Source organism: Euprymna scolopes, chromosome 21, assembly GCF_053919585.1.
Source record: "Euprymna scolopes isolate OS-2025 chromosome 21, ASM5391958v1, whole genome shotgun sequence".
NCBI lineage: Eukaryota > Metazoa > Mollusca > Cephalopoda > Sepiida > Sepiolidae > Euprymna > Euprymna scolopes.
In genome coordinates, this window is record NC_136502.1 from 115,779,978 (window position 1) to 115,803,648 (window position 23,671).

At 34.9% G+C, this 23,671-nt stretch overlaps 1 protein-coding gene across 1 annotated transcript; it reads left to right on the forward strand.

The window, feature by feature from the left end:
• The first annotated feature begins 242 nt into the window (after positions 1–242).
• LOC145242668 (uncharacterized) lies at positions 243–13,420 on the forward strand. Its single transcript, XM_080105797.1, has 2 exons — positions 243–422; positions 12,105–13,420. Exon 2 carries the CDS (start codon positions 12,209–12,211, stop codon positions 12,989–12,991), a length of 783 nt encoding a protein of 260 aa, XP_079961923.1. The 5' UTR covers positions 243–422; positions 12,105–12,208; the 3' UTR covers positions 12,992–13,420.
• Positions 13,421–23,671: the final 10,251 nt, after the last annotated feature.

Genomic DNA, 23,671 nt, shown 5'->3' on the forward strand with positions numbered 1-23,671 from the left:
TGAAAACCGTGTTTTTAAAATCGGGAGACACGATTATAGATTACTATCAACTATTTTTTATTCTCGTAATATATCGCTTGAACACAGTATGTTCACCAATAAAAAAAAAAACTTGTTGCACAATTAAATATAAATAAAATAAAACAAGATCAGGTTTGGAAGGAGTTTGTTTAGTTTTGTAGTTGAAATTTTAGTACCACAAGAAGGTAACCGCTAAAAGTTGGAATGTTTCGTCTGTCTGTGTGTCGTTTCGTTTCGTCTGCCGTATTTTCACTTGTGGCTTCAACTTGTCGAGCCATTTCCAATATTTTAGATTTCACTAATTATAACATCAACGTGGTTTGACGTTAGATGAAAATATTATTTCTAAATTCTGCCAAGAAATCGCTCACTTTGAGATTGAAAGCTGTCTTTTGCAAACGGTAAAGAATTATTTTTCCTTTAACAGTATATTTCATTCAGTGCACTTGCTAGCAGACCGTTAATAACAGTGTGTTTCTGTTTGTTCGTGATTGTTTTAGCTTTATATCTGTTTTGTTGTTTTGATTTTTAAAATTGAACTCGTTTGTTATATATATATTTTTTTTTTATGTCCATAAAAGACAATATGATGAGACGATTTCGTTGGCGTTTCATTTAGATAATCCCCCCCTCTCCCACCTCATCTCATTGTCGTGTTTACATTTGAACAACCTGTCGTTAATCGCAGACGCATCATCGATCTCAGGTGAGAATAATAATAAGAAGAAATATTGGCATGCTGAAATATTCTTGCAAGTTTGTTGTCAAAATATTATTATTTTATTTTATTGCGTATTTTACTGACTATCATATTCACTTCAAAACGAAAACAACAAAAAATCGTATTGCTTGATTGCGCGTGTTAAAATATTATGTTTCACAATATTTGAGATGAGGATTGATGTGTATTATTTTGGTGCCTGTACAAAGAAAGGCGACAGATCAAACAAGGGAGATAAATCGTGAAACAATGGAGTTATTTATATATTATTATTATTATTATTATTATTATTATTATTATTATTATTATTATTATTATTATTATTCAATTGTTAAATGAAAGTACAGAATAGTTACAAAATACCCTCCCCGTCTCATGCTAAGAATAGCTTTCTAAATAATAATGTTATTATTTCAGTGCGGTACAATAGTACATAAGGGCCAATTTAGTTAAACAAACCGGAAAAAAACAGTGATTTAATTAAATTAAAATTTGAATAATTTCTAGCTGTGTTTTGAATAATTTCTAGTTGTGTTTTCGGAAATTTTTATCAAAAATATATTTTTGTAATAAAAAAAAAGTAATTTAATTATTTAACACTTAGCAAAAATTAAGCAATCTGAGTTATGCCCCCTGTTTCTGCAATCTTAATTTAAAAAATCGCTTTGTTGACTTCTTTGTACAAGCACAATTTTGTGTCATTCAGACTACTATTCTCAACCTAGTTCTTATCTTCACAACATTTTGGCCCGTGTAACCTCCAGCCTTCTCCGGCAGCCTCGATTTATTTATTTATTTTCCCCTGAATTTGGGGACATTCTAGTCGAACTTGGGAATTGGTACTTACGCAGACCGTACTATTTTTTACATATCGCTTACAAGTTAAATTCAATATTAACGGTATCTTTTGTTTATTAAATTGTAAGATGAAAGTACAGAATAATTACAAAACGCCCTCGCCCTCATAATGTTAAAAATGGGTTTTTAAGTAATAGCGTTATTATTTCAGCACGGTGCGTATTCTGCATAAGTACTATCTTTATGTCGAACTCGGTACCCAGGGCATAATTTGAGCTCTTAATTTAATCCAAAGGGGTATGTTGCTCTCGTTCCGTCAGTTAGAATTGTCTGTATGAACTCTTGGCGTAACGTGGCAGTCTTCTGGGGGTTGAAGGTTCGATCCTTATTACTAGCATAAATGAACGCTTCTTATCTAGAATGAAAACAAACTATGACTTGAATTGAAAAGAGGCTTGCCTTTTTTCTATTGTTCTTGGCCTTCGGGCTGGGATCTTGGGAGGGTTCTACTACCCCCCCCTTCCCCCCCCCACCCTCGACGCAAATTAATTATTGTATCATTTTTATTGTTATCTTGTTTTGTTTTTACACGTCAATAAAAAATGTTTTAAAAAATTGGGAGTTAAGTATGATGTCCCCCAGTATGAAAGGGTGAATGTGGTATTATGGTGAAAGATACTAGCTGGGAGAAACTTTTGATTTTGTGTAGTTCTGGAGTGACAAGGATGACCAACGACACCCACAATCCCCCCTTTTAAGTTGGCCATGTGCCTAAGTTTTTTGTTCATTTTCAATGTATTTTTAACATGAATAAAGGATTTAATATCTCAAAGTGTAGTATCTGTTCTGCAGATGCGGCACTTAAGATAATTTGTACCAGTCAATGGAAGGGAAACCCTCTATACTGGGACAATTATTATTTTTGGTAACCAGAGTGCCCCCCTTTTTGCCTACTTTTAGGGGAGCTGGTTTTTACCCCACATTAAAAACGGCCTTGTGCCTAATTTGCATTGGTGGGAAAGCAAATAAATACATTAAATAAAGGTTCAGATCGAAATAACGCTGAGGTTACTAGATTCGACATAAAGATTCGGTGCTTATTAAAATATGGTCGACAAATCGATTTTTTACGTACTTAATTGCCATGCCGAAAATAGTAATATATCCAAAAATTACGAAAAATCATTGAGTAGAAAGTTATTTATATTTAAAAGTAATTTTTACGGAAAATTGCATTTTTTCTTAGACGTTAAAGTAACCAATAGGAGTCTACACGCAGGGGGACATAACTCTGAAACGAATATTTTAGATTACTTGTTCGTGGCTGCAAAATTTTTTGTCTATAACGATAAACTTTTTTTTTTTTTTTTCTAAAAACAATAACAGTTATTCTTAGAACGATACATTAAAAAAAAACCCGATTTGTCTATTATAACTTAACAAACACCAAAGATTCTCTAGGCTCGATTATTAGGTTCTTTTTTTCCCCTGACGTGCATCCATACATTTCTATTCGGAACGTTTGTATCAATTTTTATCATTTTTTAATTTAATTATTTTTTATATTCCTGTTTTTTAAATTAATTTTTTTTTAATTATTGTTCGAGATTATATAAAAATTATCTAGAAGAGTAAGCCATGTTTAGTTTCAGAAAAGTTTCCGACGGTTCGTTGTTCCACACAAGTCTTGAGAGGTGACTGGTTTGCAGCAGACAGTTCCACAAAGCAAAAGATTCTTACCGTGTCGAGACGGAAAAAACCTGCAAAATTGCTACAGAAAAGGTTTAATATTTATGGAGCAAATCTGGTTTCTGATTGGTTGGTAGCAGAATATGAATTAATTCAATTCGTCAGTTCCTAGCAGCATCGTTTATAAATAGAATCGCCCAACTGTGTGGGATCATACCCCATTATATTTCGATATGATGGGATGTGTCTCATAGCGGCTTCGGCTGCAGGGAGACAGGGTAGAGTACTCGTCAAGGATCCGTTTTTGACACTCAGCCCGACAGGTGAGGGTCCGGGAACCGGCCCAGTACCTGTCGGACTGAGGTACGCCGCCTGGGTAATAACTAGGAGGTCCACCCTACCAGGCCTTGCCACCGGGCTTTCCGGTGAAGTAAGTTTATCGCTTACTGCCTGAGGCGCCCCTACCGGGAAATGCTGACAGAGTTACTCAGGCAATGTTTACAATTGCAGGAGTGCCCCTCCTTTAGGGAAGTCTGCTGGATCCCCACTTTCCAGCCTTGTGCCACATTTTGCTGAGGTGGGCAGCAAATAAATCCCCTACCCCATTATATTTCGTCTGACTCGTCTCTCTGCGTTTTACCTATCACTGTTATTATTGTTACTCTCTTTGTTATTCACTTGTTAGATTTGTTATTGCTATTCTGTTACTTTTTCCTCCTACGTTATTTGTTATTGGAGTGTTATTTTTACTTTCTGCCTCCACCGGCGATGGCATCAGCCACCGGGACGCCGATGGAACAAATTGCAACAATGAATCCCGTCAAAATTACAGAAAACCAAGGATGGGCAAAGCCACCTGCTATTAAGATAGATGTGCAGGAATTCATCGAAAAGGCCAAACAATGCACTGTTTTATCACCAACAAAGGGGTGAAACTGGGCATTCCAAGATTGGAAGAAATTACCGAGAGAACAATTCTACTATTCGTGGTTGACAGAAAGACCTGGAAATTGATAAGATCGATGAAGGAACAAGTAGCAAAACTAATTGCAACAACAACAGGTCTGAAACCCGAAAGGATTACAAAATGCAAAGATTACCATACATGGAATGCTCTTTTTAAGACTGAGGAAGACTGTGTCAATATGTCAAGAAAAGAAATCATCACAAAAGACTATATCCTAAGGATGGAATACATGGGAAGAAGAAGACCGTTGGTGTCTGTGTTTGAGGTCCCAGCAGCTGTACCCGGGGAATACTTGTGTGATTTTCTGCTGCAATTTGATGAAATGACCGGAGTAAGCTTGGATGGTTTTCATGGGACATGGACCTTTGAAATACTCCTCTACAAGGAAGCTTTCAATAAAATACCCTACTACATAGAAGCAGGAGAAGAAAGCTGCCTTTAGTGGTAGCTAGATGAAGACCAGCGTATTGAACATGCGGGGAGGTAGGGCATCTTACCTTTACTTGCCCTAAAAGGACTACGCCAGCTCAGCAGGCACTCAAAACTGTAACACACCAGGTGCCAAAGATATTCCAAAAACACCAACCACTACTACTCTTGTGTCAAGTGCTCAGGCAGGCCCGTTGAAAGAAATTACGCCTGACCAGTTTGACAAAGTGTGTAATACAGCAAATGAATCCCCAGCCAAATCAAATGAGTGGACTTTAGTGAAAAACAAAAAACCAACCTCACCAAAGTCTTACGCTCAAACATTGGAAAAAAAGAAAATAGAAACAATGTGTTCTAAAGACCCTGGGGGCAATAAATTCAAGATGTTGAGCAAACTCAAGGACCGATTGGACGAAGAACGGAAAACTAGTAAAAAAGACATTAAGCCTTTCCCTGATTCTCTCTTCCCAGATTCATCTCCCACGAAGACCCGATCATCCAAAAATGACTTCACTGGCACCCAAAAAACAGTCAGTCCTCAGACCCTCCCCTTTTAATACACCTTACAATACTCCCCAAAATACCCCTCCCCCCTCTCCAATGAAAACAGATATGCCTCCCCGTCCCTCTCCAACCCCCCTACCTCTTGTATCCCAAACAGATAAAAAAAAAAAGACCAAGGAGTCCCTCAGTTGACCCAGAACCTAGAAAAAAAAAACTGCCTTATTTTACGGGTAAAAATGTCTGTAAAATAACATCAGAACAAGATTATGAAAAATAATAGCAAAAAAGAATATAGAACGCTATATGCATTCAAGACCGTTAAAAACTGGAGGTGTCTAACCCTGAAAACTTCAAAACAGCTAAAAGACTGCTCACCATAGTGAGAGATAGACAAGAGGCAATGGGGTTATGGTGCATGCTGGAGGAAGCAAATTCTGCTTATGACATTTTTCCTCCAGCTGCTTTCTGTAATGACTCGGATTTAACTGAAATCAAAAAAACTTGTGTTGGACGGGTCCCCATAAAGGTTCATCCTTCTTTATATAGGGCCCCAGACGGGTCCATCACTACTGAGATGACCACTGGGTCTATGGGGACTGCTGTCGGTGTCTTGATACCGTCTATGTTTGTTCAGGATGCCCAACCCTAACTGATCCAGGATGGCCTTAAGATTAGCTAGTATAAATGTTCGAGGGTTGAGTGATGTCTCTTGTAAACTTCGAGTTGCACGCAACCTTCAACGCCTTGGTGTGGATATTTGCTTTTTACAGGAAACTCACTTTATTCCAAGTGATTAACAGGGTGTTCTCCTTAGAGACTTTCAGCTCTATTCAGCACATTATGATACCCACGCAAGGTGGGTTACCTTGCTAGTTAAGCGCACTCTTCATATGTCGTGTGACCCTATTTATGCAGATCCGGAGGGAAGATTGCTCGTTTTGGATGTTACTGTAAAGGATGTGGCATTTCGTTTTATTGGGGTTTATGCGCCCAATAACCGTACTGAGCTAGTTTCTTTTTTTCAGCGGATCAAACCCTTCATGAATTCGTCTCGTCGGTTAGTTTTAGCGAGAGACTGGAACGCGGTCCTGGATCCCGAGTTAGATCGCGGGGTTAATACCACAAGGGCTACTAACCAGAACCGGGATGCTAAGGCGTTTCGAGACTTTGTCGACAAGTTTGATTTTGTCGATAAATTTCGAAACGAAAAGCCCGGGGTTTTAGCATGGACTTGGACAGGTAGACGCGACTCCGATTCGGTGCAACTTTTGAGTTACATCAATCGGTTCTTAGTTTGGAGAGTCAACCTAGGGCTTTTAGACTGTCCAAGTTTTCATATAGTTTATTCAGACCATAGGCTTGTCCGGGTTCGAGTAAACTTAGATAGTATTAAACCTAGGATGGCTAGTTACTGGAAGTTCAACAAGTCGTTGTTCGATGTGAAGGACTTCCGGGAACAGCTACTACTAACAATACAGAGGGAATTGACGGGGGCTATTATCGGGAATAAGTGGTGGGGTAACCTAAAAAAAGTCATTAGGTTCTTAACTGCTGATTTTAGTCGCCGGCTCAACCTTAGTTCTAGAGCAGCGAAAGCGGCACTAGAAGATAGATTAGAAAGGGTGGTGAAGAAGGGGGATAGTGCTAGCTATACTATAGTTAAGGCTGAACTGGACTCCTTGGATAACAGGGAGGACCAGGGATTACTAGTTAGGGCTAGATTAAAAAGATCGCCAAACAAGGCAACAAATATGGCCATGTCACTGCGTGCGGAAGAGTTTCGACGTTCTGCTGATCGACACATTGCCAGTGGTACATTGCCGACGGACGAACCGTAACATCGAATGACGGAATTTTGGAGGGTTTTCAAACTCATTTTCAGAAGCTTTTCACCAAGGAGCCTGGTCTGACTATTGAACAGTTTGACACCTATTTAGCCAACTTTTCTCGCCTGGAGACGACTGAAGCGGCTAGGTGTGAAGGTAGCATAAAAGAGGAAGACGTCCTTGAGGCCTTGAAACAGGTCGGGCTAGGATTGATGGTCTGCTCTACGGGGTGTATTTGAGGCTGTCGCCCATTTTTATACCTTTGCTGGTCACTCTTTTTAACTCCTGGTTTAGGAGTGGGTGCATACCTCAGTACTTTACCAGGGGGATCATTAAATTGCTATGCAAAGATAAAAAATGGAGGGGATGGGATAGGTAATTTCCGGCCCTTAACGATGTTAAACACAGAGTTAAAGATTTTGGCCAAGATCTTAGTAAATCGTCTGCAGATTGTCTTACACCGTCTAATAAGTCCCGAACAGACTTTTTCTGTTAAGGGCCGGACGATTCAAGATAATTTGCACACGATACGCTTGATCGTAGAAAAAGTCGACACAGAAGCCTCGCTGATCAATTTAGATCAGTCCAAAGCATTCGACAGAGTAGACCATCGTTACCTAGAGGCTGTTCTTCACTCGGCTGGGTTTGGTCCCCAGTTTCGCTCTTGGATTCGCCTCTTGTATGCCAACCCCTGTGCTATGGTGGAAGTGAATAGGGTGAGGTCGAAACCCTTCATGTTAACAAGATCTATCCGTCAAGGTTGTCCGTTATCCCCAATGTTGCATGTGCTGGCGCCTGAGCCATATTTGCGCCAGCTTCGGGTGAATCCGATCCTTTGTGGGATTACTTTGCCAGGTGGCTCTACCTTGGTAAAGTATACCGCCTATGCCGATGACGTGACTGTGCTTGTAACAGGCAGTGCCGAGATTAGAGTCGTCGACATAGAAACAATTCGGTATGCCAAGGTCACAGGGGCCATAATTAACTATGTTAAGTCTATTGGCTTACGTATCAGTGCCTGGAGGGGTATGTCCCTTCAGGGACCCTTTGGTTGGACTGATGAGCCATGCAAGCTACTCGACATCTGGTTTGGCCCCGACCTCCAGTTGGAGAAAAATTGGTTGGAAGTATTGGAAGCGGGCAAGGTCGCATCTCATTTGTGGGCCTTGAGAAACCTGTCATTGAAGGGTCGGGTGGAGGTATCCAATTCTCAGATCTACCCCCTGATCCTATACCATCTATCCGTACTCCCACTCCCGGCGGCCTCACTAGTTTTTTTTTGTTTTATTTCAGCCTTTGAGTTTTATTTAAAAATAGTTTTTATAATTTTTTGTCTGTCAAATAATTTGTTTTTTTTACCACTTTTTCGTACCTCTGTGGATTGTAAAACAAACTCAGGAAACCATTCTAAACATAGGATGAAACTTCACATTGCGTGAACGGAACTCTCCTGAAATAAAAACAATTAATTTACCTGGGGATATTAAACTGCACTAATTCCGAGAAAAATCCTTTTTTTATGTTTAATTATAAGTTTAATTAATTTCCTTGGTGAGCATGTCATGTTTTGAAATTAATTAACATTTTAAGATTTAAATTCATAATCATTCTGTATCATTTGTATTATTTGGACAATTATTTTCGTTTTGGTTGGTATTTTCACAACGTTTCGGTTGATGTAATCACTGACCTTCTTATGGGTGATCGTTTCCAACTTCGGAACTTTCAAGTTAAACTTGGAAACCTTTGTCGAACTCCAATTTATCTGAGAAAGGTCGGAGGTTACATCGGCCAAAACGTTGTGATTGAGAATAGAAGTCCGAATATCTAAATAAATACAAAAGATAAATTGTTTGAATAATTTTGAAACATAAAATCGCTTTGTTTATCCAAAGATCGGCAAAAACAAGACAACAACAATAAAAACAAACCAAAACTATATCCCCCCCCCCCAACTGATTTTGACTATTTTCACCATTTAAACCCCTGGCCTGATGTAAAACATCAGAGTAAAACAGGCAAATGACACCGTTTCATGACAAACGATGCATTAATATGAATTCGGTACCATTCAAAACCCCTATTTAGATACAAACAAAATCTAATGGTTGGAAAAGAATCTATGTACTGAAAAGTGTTATTTTTTTTGTGATTTTGGACAAAAACAATATTTTTGGCCGGGTTTGACCACCTGGGGACGCAACCAGAATTTTCTCATTGTCAAATATTATGTTTCCAGATGTATATCTATGTGGTCTTGCTTCTGGATAATTTTCAGCAAAATTTAATGACCGGAAAAAATTCTATGTGCTGAAATGTTCTTTTTTGTCCATTTTGGGTTAAAAATCACCATTTTTATCACATTTTGGTTATGAAACCAAAATTTTCCCAGGATAAAATATTATGTTCCCAGATGTATACTCATGTGGTTTCACTTTTGGTTAATTTTCATCAAAATCTAATGATCGGAAAATATTCTATGTACCAAAAAGTGCTATTTTGGGCCATTTTGACCTCTTTTGACCCCCCTGGAAAAGCAACCAGAATTTTCCCAGGGTTAAATATTATGTTTTCAGACGTATATCTACATGGTCTTGCTTTTGGGTAATTTTCAGCAAAATCTAATGGTTGGAAAATATGTCCCGAAAAGTGTTATTTTTGGCCATTTTGACCCTTTTGACACCCTGGAGATGCAACTAAAATTTTTATAAAAAATCCAAAAATTTTACATTTCCTCCTTTGCCTAGTTGTAACTTCATGCAAAATTTCAGAAAAATGTAATGAGTAGTTATTGACAACTTTTGGAACGAATGGACGAGGGTGAATTCTAAGGTCCAAATTCAACTAAGTCGGTGGACCAAAAATATAGTGCTCATTTAGAATTAAACTTATATATATATATATATATATATATATATATATATATATATATATATATATATAATCTTTATGACATACGTGCTTGTCACGGAAGGAAGATGTAATGTTCCAAAAATCATGTAAATTGATAAAGTCTGTTTATTTACAATATAACGTCAACTGATTATTTGAGATTGATGATGAATGCCCTGGAAAATACACTTCTGATTAACGTTTACCAGTGTATTCATTTTTTGCAGACTCATCCTCATCGTCATAGTTGTTTATGTTTCACCACGTTTCGGCCAACACATCCTCTGGCCTTCTTCAGGTGGTTAACCACGACAGGATAGGAATGTTGAGTCTTGTAACTGTATCCCCAATAATTACTGCCTTCCATACATGAATACACAAATCATGATGCCTTGTCTCAAAGGATGTTTTAAAAATTAAAAATAAAATAATATATAACATTAGGATGAGGAACCAGATTGACGGAGAGTGTCATCATTGTTATGAGGGTGAATGAGATTCCTCAACGTAAACAAAACATTAAAAGGTGTGAAAATCAGCATCAAGACGAAGTTGAATATAAAAATTTATAATATGGTTTTATTTGACATAGCAAGAAATAATAAATCATATTTTTATTGTTGACATATTTTTTATGTGTGTGTTGATTCAACACACAATTCAAGAAAATAGTAATTGAATTAATCGTCAGATGTTTGTGAGAATATGAAAATGTTCTGAAAAGAAATATTCTGGCATAAAGGCAATGTTTGGAACAGAAAAAAGGTCTGCCTTTTTTCTTCTTGGCCTTTAAGCCAAGATCAAAATGTAGTATCTGTCCGGCAGATACTACAACCAAAGACAATTGCCGTTGTGGCAATCAGTTTCTGGTCCATGTAAGGGCAACCCAATATACCAAGAGGCTCTCACTACCAGCTCCCTATCCCCTCCTCTGCTTGTTTGGAGTGCACAAGGTTGCCAATTGCTGAACAACAGTACATGCGCAATTCACAAAGCAAGAACGTTCTTATAATAATGAATCGTCCAATTCATCTGGATTTGAGTTCTGCGCTCTGGTATGTGCATCATCATTATCATCATCATCATCATCATCTGTTTTACACGCTAGCATGCGTTGGATGGCTTTTAAAAATTGACACCCAAAATCATCTATCTTTCTGTCAAGTTCATTCTTATCACTTCCTCCCATGTTTTCATTGGTTTTCCATTGCCAACGGACCCTTCTACCTCAACTGTTCTACGTCTACTAACCCAAACATTCTCATCCATTCTTTCAGTCTTACCACTCCATCAAAGTCTCATGTTCTACACACATCTCCCTATACTGTCCAGATTTAATTTTTTCCTCTAAGCTCACAGATCTAAGCCTGTCACTAAGACTCACATAACATATCCATCTTATAATACTCAAAGCATATTTCATGCAACGCGTGTCCTCAATTCCCAGTGGCCAGGTTCAACTTCCATACACAATCACACTGCATACTCATAACTGGTAAGCGCTTCCTTTGATCGACAATGATAATTCTCTGCTGGTTCGTAATGGCAAAAGTTTCATAAACTTAGTCCATCCACTTTTAATTCTTGTAATCACACTAGCACCTGCTCCATTCTGTACACCAAGGTGGTAATGCAACAGAGTGCAGGCACGTGTATGACAGCGGCAGCAGAAGCATCTGTATGCAAATGATCAAGCTGTGTGCGAGGTGATGTCACAGCGAGGAAGAAAAAAAAAGAAAAAGATTATAAAAAAAGAAAAACATGGGAGGGAAGAACGTGTTCAAACATGACCCAAAAGTGACAGGGAAAGACATGTCCTCAACATGGCTGGACAAAGACAGAGTGCCATGTGTTCGACACAGCAGAGTCTTGTTAAACACATTAGAATACGAGAAGAAATTTGGACAAGAGACAAGGCGTTATTCTGGAAGTACCTATAAATAAATGTTTGTCGTTTCAATTAAAAATAAAGTTAGTCAAATTCTTTACTTGTCTTTGTTTCCTGGCGACTGTCTGCATGCAATGTGTGTGTCATGTTGACATGTATCGACAACCTCAATAATTTCACCATCCAAATATACTTTTTCCACATCTGTGTTCTTGTCCATCTCTTTTTATTTTATGCTTCTTATACACAAACGTATTACCTTCTCCCAACTTATTCACAATTTAAAACAAAAACAACCAATTGATTAAATCCTCCACCCAATTCTTCTTCTTTGTTTGATGAGCATTCCCATTTTCTTTTTATTTTCAGTGTGTATTGCCAAGAAAGTCATCACTGAGGAGCCACAAAAAAACCCTTCAAGAACTGGACTACATCTAAAAAAAAATGAACACTTTGTAGAAGCGGTAATATTAATGGCGACAATAGTTATGGATACGCTATCATTGTCAGATAAGGACTTAAAAGACCAGTCACCTGAACATTCTTCGGATCCAGAACAGATAGAAGGAGAGACTATCAATGGCCAACTCGTACAACAACAAGAACTTCCGCAGACGATCATGCCAAACCTCAACAGTAAACGCCCTTTCAAATGTCAAATATGTCGGAAAGGTTTCTCGCGTAAAGCTAACTTAGAAAACCACGAAAATGCGCCCGCTTCTGAAACGCATTTCAGCTGCACATTCTGCTTGAAAGCATTCAGCCAACGTGCGGAACTTAACAACCATATACGCAGTCATACCGGGGAACGTCCGTTCAAGTGCTCAATGTGCGAGAAGGCCTTCGCTCATAAGAGCACGCTGATAAATCATGAACGTATTCACACGGGCCTGAAACCCTTCATATGCATGATCTGCCTGAAAGCATTCAGTCACCAGAGCACGCTTATTAACCACGAGATTACACACAGTGGTGAGAAGAGGTTTGTTTGCGTTATATGCCTGCGAGCTTTTGGTCATCGGAGTACGCTTCTAAACCATGAGCGGATACATAGCGGCGAGAAGAGCTACAAATGTTCGGTGTGTGAGAAGTCGTTCGCGCACAAGACAACCCTTAACAACCATATGAGGACCCATACTGGCGAAAAGCCGTTTATTTGTCCGCTGTGCAACAAGGCATTTTCGCACCAGACAACGTTGATTAACCATAAACGGACTCACAAGGTTCATGACGACATTGCCCTTTGCCAAATGTAAACATTTTTTATTCAAGGTAGAGAAATGCGATCATCTCTTCTGGGGGCATTAGTGATTTTTGTTCATTGTAATTGTTAAGTATTTTTTAACAAAGTCTTTGCTATTTCGGATAACCATAAATTTATCTTCTCCAGTTTAAAAAAAACAAAACAAAAGGATATAAAAATATTATTCAGTCGGAAATGACTGACAGTTTGCTACTGCTTTAGCAGGTCAAGTACTTATGGAGGAGAAATAACTTACCCACTCATTTCATAGCGCAGGGAGAGAAATGTAATCGTCTCTTCTGGAGACATTAGTGTTTTTGTTCATTCTTCGTAATTGTTACACATTTTCTAACCAAGTCATTGCTCTTTCGGATAACCATAAAGCAATTTTGATTCTTCAAGTATTCAATTTATGTTTAAAAAAATAATAATAATATAAAAATATTATTCAGTCAGAAATGGAACGTTGCTGCATGCTCTAATCAACAAAAAATGTATTTCGATTCAATTTCTTTCAAAGAATAATTTATCCTCCTCGGAAGATTTTTTTAAATGGATGCATTTTTAAATAATTACCTAGATGGTAATAGCTACTTAGCATTCTAAGATATATAGTTAACTGAAAGTAACTCAGTTGGAGAATATTAAGCTGAAAATTCAACTTTCAAATATCAGTTTTGAAATCCATTTATTTTTTTGGTTTTGTAGGAAATCTATTATTAACCATAAAACAATTTCGATTCTTTGAATTTCTATTTATGTTCTTCAGTTTAAAAGAAAAACAATAATATAAAATATTATTTAATCAGAAATGACTGACAGATTGATACTGCTTCAGCAGGTAATGTACTTATGGAGGAGGAAAAATTTACTTAAATACATGGGGAGGTGTCTTGTGAGGTCATTAGTGAATTTTATTAAATCTTGCCAATTGTTACACAATTGTATGTGTCCATTTTAGAATTCTATTATAAAAATAGAAACAACAAAGAAAGGAACGATTTGTTTTGCCCACGATGTGTGCATGGAATTTTTATCATTTGGAATTATGAAATTGTTATCACCCTGTTTAAAGGATTACAAGGAAAACAGAACACGGGAATAGAGTAGCAAAATATATTGACAAAAATATACAAACGTGTCATTTGTTTTTCTAACTGATGAACAATCTCAGTTGGTCCGCCGGATATCGACTCGCACCTTAAGGACTTGTTTTCTTATATTAATTATATATAGATCCGTTCATTCCTAGGTAACAGGTAGTTCCGTCACAACAGAAATGAACAACTCATAATCTTAATATATCTTTTAAAAAGGATAATTTTTGCTTATATTCCATATTGACATAATTAATGACACTATTACTAATAGTAAGTACAATTTACAGAAATAGTAGGTCCCGCTTTTTATCATAGATTTTAAAATCTGCTTTTTTTTAGTAAGAAATCCATTATTTATGGTTAATATATTATTTACTGTTAATATATTATTTTTTTAAGTTAAGTACTAAATCAAGCTAACTATTTTAATATGTTTTTAGTTAAAAAAGACTAAATTTATTTGTGACTCTTAAAAAAACTGACAGCAGTTTGGAAATATGTTGATTGTTGATATATGCAATCTTGTTAGTCATAAAAATATAACTTACGTACATTTTTAAAATAATTATTTTAGTTGTTTATTCAAAAATTAGAAGTAGATAGAGTTAGTATAGGGAACTTCTGACATTACTAATAAGCAGAGTGTAACCATTGTCGACCAAGGGAGGAGTGTACCAAGCATATGTAGGATACAAGGTGATGATGTATAGAAGTGAAACCTGGCCAGTGAGGGTTGAGGATATTGTTGCATGAAGAGAAATATTAGAATAATATGATGGATGTGTAGTGTCAGTCTTAAAGATAGGTTTAGATCTGATGACTTCAGTAGAAGATTAGATCTAGGCAGTATTAAACAGGATCTTTGATGATATGGGCACATTGAAAGAATGGATGAGAGTTCTTAGGGTTAGTAGATGTACAACAGTTGAGGTAGTAGGGTCAGTTAAGTCGGTTTTATAGCACCATCTGGTCATAGCAACTTTTAATCCCCATAATCAGCAGAGAATTATCATTGTCAAGTGAAGAGTCTATTAGGCACGTGTACACAGTGTGATAATGTATGGAAATGAAACTTGGCAAGTGAGGGTTGAGGATATGCGTTGCATGGAGAGAAATATTAGAATGATATGATATATGTGAGTCTTAAAGACAGGCTTAGATCTGACCTCAAAGGACGATTGACTCTAGACAGTATAGAGAGATGTATACAGAAGAGGAGACTCTGATAATATGGTCACATTAACAGAATGGATGTGAATTCTTGGGTTAGTAGATGTACAAAAGTTGAAGTAGCAGGGTCAGATTATAGGAGTAAGCCAAGGAAAGCATGGGATGAAGCATGGATTTGAGGGAAAAAGGAATCAATAGAAGTTCTGACCAAAGATTGTACTCTTTCATTATAAATGTTCTTCTCTGCTGTAGAACCTTCAAGAGGAGACCAAGAAAACATGGGCGGAAGTGATAAGAATAGAGTTGAAAGAAAAGATGCATAAAGACCTGGTCATAAATAGGTTATATTATTTAATTATTGGAATTCTTTGTGATAAGTATTTTATTTATTTACTAGCATTTCAGCCGGCGTTGCCCGGGTGTTTGGAGGTGTGTGTTGAGCAAAAAAAAAAAAAAAAAAAAAAGTGGTAGTAGGAAGGTAGACTCGAACCCATACTGCAAAGGAGGAAAAGAATGTGAAAAAAAGGTGACGTCTTTGCTGTTACGACCACCGTCAAACCGGAAGTGACGTGGGTTTAAATTAAGGCTAGACAATCGAAAAGAGGGGATGACTTTTGAAAATATTGGTGAAAAAAGCAACCTCTCACTGTAGAAAAGTACTCAGTTGAGGGTGAAGAAATTAATGTTTTTAGCCAATTTTTCGGTATGTGTCGTCTGAAGGGGCAAGCTCCAAAACAATATTGATCTTGTAAAAATCTGTCGCCTCTGTCGAAAGTTTTAGGCAGACATTCAAACATACATACATACATTTATATATTGGTAGCTCAAATTTTCAACCCAAACCAATTAAAAAGCTTGGCCTATCTCTGAATGCCCTTTATGTAAAATTTCAAATGTTTATACCAGAAAGTGTTTGAGTAATTTAGTAGAGACAGCAGAGGTAAAAAAATTTTAACTTTGACCCCTTAACATTTATTGTTTTGGGCTCAAATCAAGTTATTAATTTAGATCCATGTCTAACAAGGAACCTATATCTAAAATTTCAATTGTTTAGACCTAAAAATGGCATAAGAGTTTGGTAGAGATTTCAAAGGTCAAATCGTTGAACTTTGACCTCTTAACAGCCAAATTTCTGGCCGAAAACCGATCACAAAGACTTTCCCAAATTTCAGTACCCTGTATATCAAATTTTGAGTCTGTAGACTGAAAATTGACAGAGTTATTGCATTGGAAAATGTACACACACACACACACACACACACACACACACACACACACACACATTCACTTTTATATATATACTAGCATTTCAGCCCGGCGTTGTCCGGGTGTTTGGAGGTGTATGTTGGGGAAAAAAAAAAAAAACGGTCAATTTTTTTAAATTTGACCCCTATTATAACCCCTTAACATTTATTGTTTTGAGATCAAATCAATTTATTAAGTTAGATCCATGTCCAAGTAACCTACATCTAAAATTTCAAGTGTTTAGACCCCAAATTGTTGGAGGAGTTTGGTAGAGTTCTCAAAGGTCAAATCGTTGAACTTTGACCTCTTAACAGACAAATTTCTGGCTGAAAACCGATCACAAAGACTTTCCCAAATCTCAGTACCCTGTATATCAAATTTCAAGTCTGTAGACTGAAAATTGACAGAGTTATTGCATAGAGAAATGTACACACACAGACACACACACAGACACACACACAGACACGTTCACTTTTATAGATATAGAGATAGATAGATAGATTTGCGGACTTTTATCCTCATCTTTATAGTTGTTGTTTCACGATGTTTCAGCCAACTATTCCTCTGGCCTTCATTAGGTGATTAACAGTGATGAGATAGGAATGCTGAATAAACTTAACTTTATCTTCAGTAATTACTGTCTTGCATAGGTGTTGTCTGACAGAGGAATAGTTGGCCGAAACGTTGTGAGACAGCAACTATAAAGATAAGGATAACAGTCTGCAAATCAATAAATAAAATATAAAAATAGATTAGTTTGGAAGTCAGTTTCTAAAAGCTGTCTAATGGATGCCAACGTAAAATGAATATTAGACTAAATATGATGATATTATTTATAAGTGTATGAATAACGATAATAATTGTTTGGAGAGGGTAGATAAAATATTAGTATCATTAAAAACAAGTATATGCATAAAAATAGATCTTACATATAACTCGTTTACATACCCGAAATTGATTTTATTGTTATACTAGCTGAAGTACCCGGCATTACCAGGTTGTATTTAATGTATTTGAATATTCTGTCCTCATACATAATTAACTTATTGATTAAACGAAACATTAATTCATAATGGCTTCTTTTTCCACATCCCTCATCAGGGACATTTTATTTCATAGTCTCTCCAGTAGCCCTAATCTTGTTTTCTAGTTTAATCTTTTATCTTTTAGTCTTTCTTGTTTCAAAATATGACGTAAGAATTGCAATTATTATTTTATGACATAGTGCATATCTGAAAATTGTTAAATTCCCTCTTGTTTTAACTATTTAATGTACAGTATATATAAAGATGACATTAGTAATCTATTCTGTCAATGCAATAATTAAAATTTAGTTTCAAGCAGTGCATATTTAAATACTGATAAATGTACCTGTAGCATTAATTTTGAAGAATCTCTACATAAACAATATTTTGGGTGTGTAAATGTAGAGTTTTTCAGAATTTCCAATGCATGAGCAACCAACATAGAACTGGCCACAAGAAAAGCACAATATATGAAGATTAAGTCCAACAACTTTGAGGCTTTGTCCTTGAGCTTTATTTATAGACATTGCTAAACTAATTTTTATTGGGAATTGTAAACACTTGAACTGAAATGGCATGTCAGAAGGAATAAAGGGAATTCAAGGAATCAACATAGTTTCACCTTTAAAGTTTCCAGTTATTATAATGGCTTCCAGAACATTAGTTTTCAAAGATTTTATTGATAACCGTGTCTCATTATATAGTTTAGGTGGACGAAGATTTCTTGATAATATAACTGGAGCTTCTTCCTTCAATATCAGATTATGATGTGGCATTCCAGGCAGTTGTAGTGAATTCTACAGGAAATTCTACTGCCTGATCTTCATCAATAACTCAATCTGTGGATTGATAACTCTTGCAAAAGATTATAATTGCTCATATGAACAGCATCATTTCTAGGGGCCAGGACTGCTCTTTCACAAAGCCATCCAACATTGTGGAAATTTTTAGCAATATCTGGGAAAACTTTAGACATCAGGTCACCAATGGAATTTACCTCCTGGCCACATGGTAATTTGTGCAATTGAAGATCTCTATTCAGTGTTATTGAGCCAGTGCCAATGACAAAGAAGGTGACTTGATAAAAGTGCTGCAGACTTATCATCAAATAAATTTGTCCTCATAATAATATTCTCCAAACTGAAAACAAGAAACGTGGTTACCACACAGTATTGCAGAAGTGCCAAATTTTCATATCACATTTTAAATGGAAAGAAAGAATTCTGGACTGAATCAAACGTTCGGTTCCCAAGGACAGCAGCATTGCTGACTATAACGTTTTGTTAGACCTATCTCTCTTTTTTACTATTCTAAGGTTAACCTATAGTAATGTCATAATTAAATATTAATAACCTAGAGTTCTAGTGTAGGATGATTTTGGAATACAATGTAAAAAGAATAGAATTATACTTACAATATTGTAATGACTTGGCAACTGCCACTTGGCACTTCTATCGGCGCGGGGTGGATGAACATAAACGTTATAAAATTTATTGTTTTTGAGCAAATTCAAATTTTATTGAATTTCATTTAAAAATAATGGGTAAGAGAACTTCTGTTTATGTTTGAATGATTGCTTTTGTGTCAACCTTTCATTGGTTGATTTCAGTCTCGTGGCGGTTTTTTGATTGTAAATGTTGACTTTTGTAGGTTTTCAGGTATGCTGATAACAATTAATACAGTCAAATTTTGCGCTGATAAGTCATTTGCAAGATATGAAAACATATGATATCCAATGTAAAAGCTTATGTAATCCCCTGCAGCCATTTTGTTTTCACAACCAAGTAGTTAGTAATGCGCAGGCGTGTAACTGAAGCAGACGACAAAACAAATATTTCCACTCCCAATGGAAAACATTAAGGTGTTTATTCCGAAAGCTGTTCTTAATATTGGGAGATTGGGGGATGTTTATTTCGAAAGCCATTCTTAACATGGGGAGGTTGTGGATGTTTATTTGTAAAACCGTTACGCATGTGTATTACTAATTCCTCAGGTTAAAAAAAATGGCTGCCAAAGATTACATTAGCTTTTACATTGAATAACAAATATTTTCATATCTGGTAAACTTTTTTTTTAATCAATTTTCACCCCAAACAAGGCACAGTGTTACTCTGAAGTAGGGGGCTACTATCAGGGACATAATTTGCAAGGGCATTATGAAGGGAGATGAGTAGCAGCCCCAAATTTAACTGTAATGTTCGTTGTCAGCATACTTGATAAAAGTCGGCATTTTGAATGTGAACAACGAGTTGTAGTCAATGTAAAGAATTACCGACAATTTTGTATTTTAGTCAGAGACCAATTTAAAAAGTGTCATTGAAATTAATATTTGTTTTCTAAAAAAGTTAATGATTATTTAGTTACGAAAATTTCTAATTTGTATTAAAATAAACCTCTATTTTGTGTTGTCATAATTTTCTTCAGTAAATGTGTAATGAAAACTTTCTTAAAACACAACACACGCATTCAAAAATTTTAGAATTTTGGTTTGAAATTAATATTCGTTTATCCAATCGATGAATGAATAAAAAAGAAAAGATATATAGGGATGACTTCATCTTATTTCTTTACAAAAAAGCAAAGGAGAAGTTATTTATAGAAAAAAGAGAAGTTATTTAAAGTAAAGGAAAAGCTATTTGGAGAAAAGAAAATTATCTAAAGAGAACTGAAGTAATAATTTTATTTTAAAAAAAATAACATTATTAAAGTTAGGCTAGACTATAAATATTTCCAATTTCAGAAATTTGAGCAATATTTATGTATTACTTGAAAAAAAGAAAAAAGATGAAAAGAAATGCAGGGACCTGACATTATCCCAAGTAAGCTTTTCTATCAAAACTGTACTTAGAATTTGTCCCCTGTTATGGAAGATTTCCTTAAGAAATGTAAAAGATTTTTTCATTGAATTTTGTCTTCGCTGCTGAAGGATTCTGACAAAAAAATAATTGTCAAAAAATATTTATTGTCTTAAAAGGCATTAAAAAATCTGTAAGAAATTAAAAAAAAAAAAAAAAAGTTTTATTTTCCCAGTCTGTAAATAAATATTTTGATTCCGCTTGCTGTAAAATATGTTTAAATATATTTAAAAAATCATGCAGATATTCGCATTTATTAATACAAAGACGTGATGAAAAAAGTTTAAAAGAAAAATGATTTGGTGCCAATCAGCTAGAATCAAAACCAAATCCTCTAATGTTCCAGTCATGTTCTCTACAGATGTTGTTACCGAGAAATACATAATGAAGTTTCCATATTAAAAAAACTTGAAGAAATAAATTTTATATGAGCATACGCAGAAAGAAGTAAAAACATGTCAGCTATTGGAAATGAACATTTCGCATTTCAACTTGCTGATATATGCCTGTACGCGTACTTCATTGACCCAAACAAATATTTTATTCCTTATAAACCATCCTTGTTGTATAATTACTATTTCCTGTTAATTTCAATGTTATGTGACAAGTAGTTTAAGAGTTTACTTGTTAAATATTTACACACACACACATACGTTTGCTGTTTTATTTATATAGATTTGTTTGTGTTATTTTTTTTCAACTGTGTTTTAAACAAAGGGAAGAAACTCTGCATTGAGGAATACAAAGTTGCATCTCTTTTCTTGTCTGTACGAAAATAATTCCAACCGGTTCAAAGTATTTTAGGGGGAAGGATTTAAATCGAATCACATTTTATTTTTCTTAACATGTTGTAATGATCCACTAAAACCCTGATGAGTCAGAATCCAATATTTGTTTTATGAAAAGAATACAATTGAGGACAAAAATTGAAAAAAAGACTTTTACTTTATAAAATAGATGAAAGAACAGGAGATATTAAGCAAAGGAGGTGACAATGGCTAAGTGGTTAATAACACAAACTGCAAACCTGGGTGTGCCAAGTTCAAATCCAGTTCATTTCAAAGAAACATTTTCATCAAACCCACACGTGACCTTGTGTCTAACCTCCTAAGAAGGAAGCAAATAAAATAATACTAAATTCGGGTTTTTATTACTGTACACATAGATTCGAAAAAGTTGTCAAAAAACAAATATATAACAAATAAATGTTATCAAAAGCAAGATAAGTTACTTTTCTACCAAACTGGATATATTTTTCGTGTTTTTATTCAATGTAACATGTTTATTCAGCTCGAAAAAACATACAGTATTTACCGATGTATTGGAAAATTCAAGATGGCGTCTGATTTCTCTCTTTAACACGGTAAGTCTGGGAAAAGGTGTTATAAATAAAAACCCAGATAAAATACTGTTAAAAACTCGCTCAATATATGTTACCGTGACATTTTTAATAGTATTTTGTATAGTTTTTTTATTTATAACACCTTTTCCCAAACTTACCGTGTTAAAGAGAGAATCAGACGCCATCTTGAATTTTCCAATACATCGGTAAACACTGTATGTTTTTTGAGCTGGATAAACATGTTACATTGAATAAAAACACGAAAAATATATCCAGTTATGTAGAAAAGTAACTTATCTTGCCTTTGATAACATTTATTTGTTATATATTTGTTTTTTGACAACTTTTTCGAATCTATGTGTATAGTAATACAAACCCCTAAATTCAAGCAGATACTCCTTGTGCTTATAGAGATATCTATAAATCTTGCCGATCCGCCCTTGTAATAACTTCTGTTCTTTCATTCTATATGTTATATATATTTTTTTACATATTTTTTAGTTTATTTAAAAAAAAAAAAAATACAAATATTTTATTTAAATTTTTAAATTTATTATTTTAGATATTCATTCATTGCTTTGCTCGGTGGATTCTGATGAGAAACAAAATGTTTTTTTTTATTTTCAGTTTTACTTTGTTTCTTATTCGAATTTTACCTAATTAGTAATCATGTCATTAAGTATATTAATAGAGAATTTACTAAAAAAAAAATTGTCCATTTTTTATTTATTATATTAAAATTGTTGTATAATCTTGTTTTAAATTTTACATTTTCTATGACTGTCAAATTTCATCAAGGAAGATAACTGCTCAGTTTTTAAATGTCTTAGACGATTTACATTGCGAAAATAGTCTACGAAAAAAAGTAAAAAATGCAAACATGTACATATATTTGTATGTATCTTTATTCTCTTTTTCTATAAAAACACTTATAAGAAAGTCTAACGTCCATTCACATAAAATTCTATAGATTATCCAAATTTGATGGAATTTCAACCATTATATTATGAGGAGGGGTGGGGGAAGAGCTGAGTTTCTGATGATCAAACTTATATTGAATAATTTTGTTAAAATTGTATAATTTTATGATTTTTGTCAATTAGTAAAAAAGAAATAGTGATTGTGTAAATTAGTACTCTTTAAAGCAATGCATTGGAGATGTAAACATTATTATGTAGTTACGTGTCGTGTTGATATAAGTATAAATTCCTCAAATTATGAAAAATGATCCAGTAGATGTGCTATATGTACTTTTAACAAAAAATCATCCACAATTAAGTTTTAGGATTTTTTTTTTGTTTAAAAATGGTGAACCATTTAAATCAAGAGAGATAAGTCAGTTTGTCATACTGAATTGGTCGCACAATTCTTCCACATTTAAATATACAAAAAAAAACTTGATAATTCGATAAATTATACTTTTACTTGTGATTATTTTCATGCTGGATCATTTTTCATAATTTTTGGAAGTTATACTAATTTTGATATGACACATAAATATATAATAGTGTTTTTACCTACAATGCATTAGTTTAAAAAATCACCAATCTACACACGCACCAAAAAAATAGATCGGTTTATTTACAAATAATAGTTTTCGAGTGCTTGTGCACGTTTTGGGGGTCATATCATGAAAATTAATTTTTTCCTTTATTTTAGGAGTACAAATGAACCGTAATAATTGACTTCTACTTTTTTAAATTTTAAATTAAATTCAAGCCAGAAATAACTTTCTTTCGGCAGTTTAAAGGTATCAAAACTTTTTTGAATTTCAGAGTGTCACAATACTAAAGACACTTCACTAATTTTTTAATCTCTCTCTATATATACATTTTTATATTCACAAGATATATATATATATATATATATATATATATATATATATATATATATATATATATTGTACATGTGCTGATAATCTACTCGGGCCATTGCCTGGTGACACCTCATAGGAAA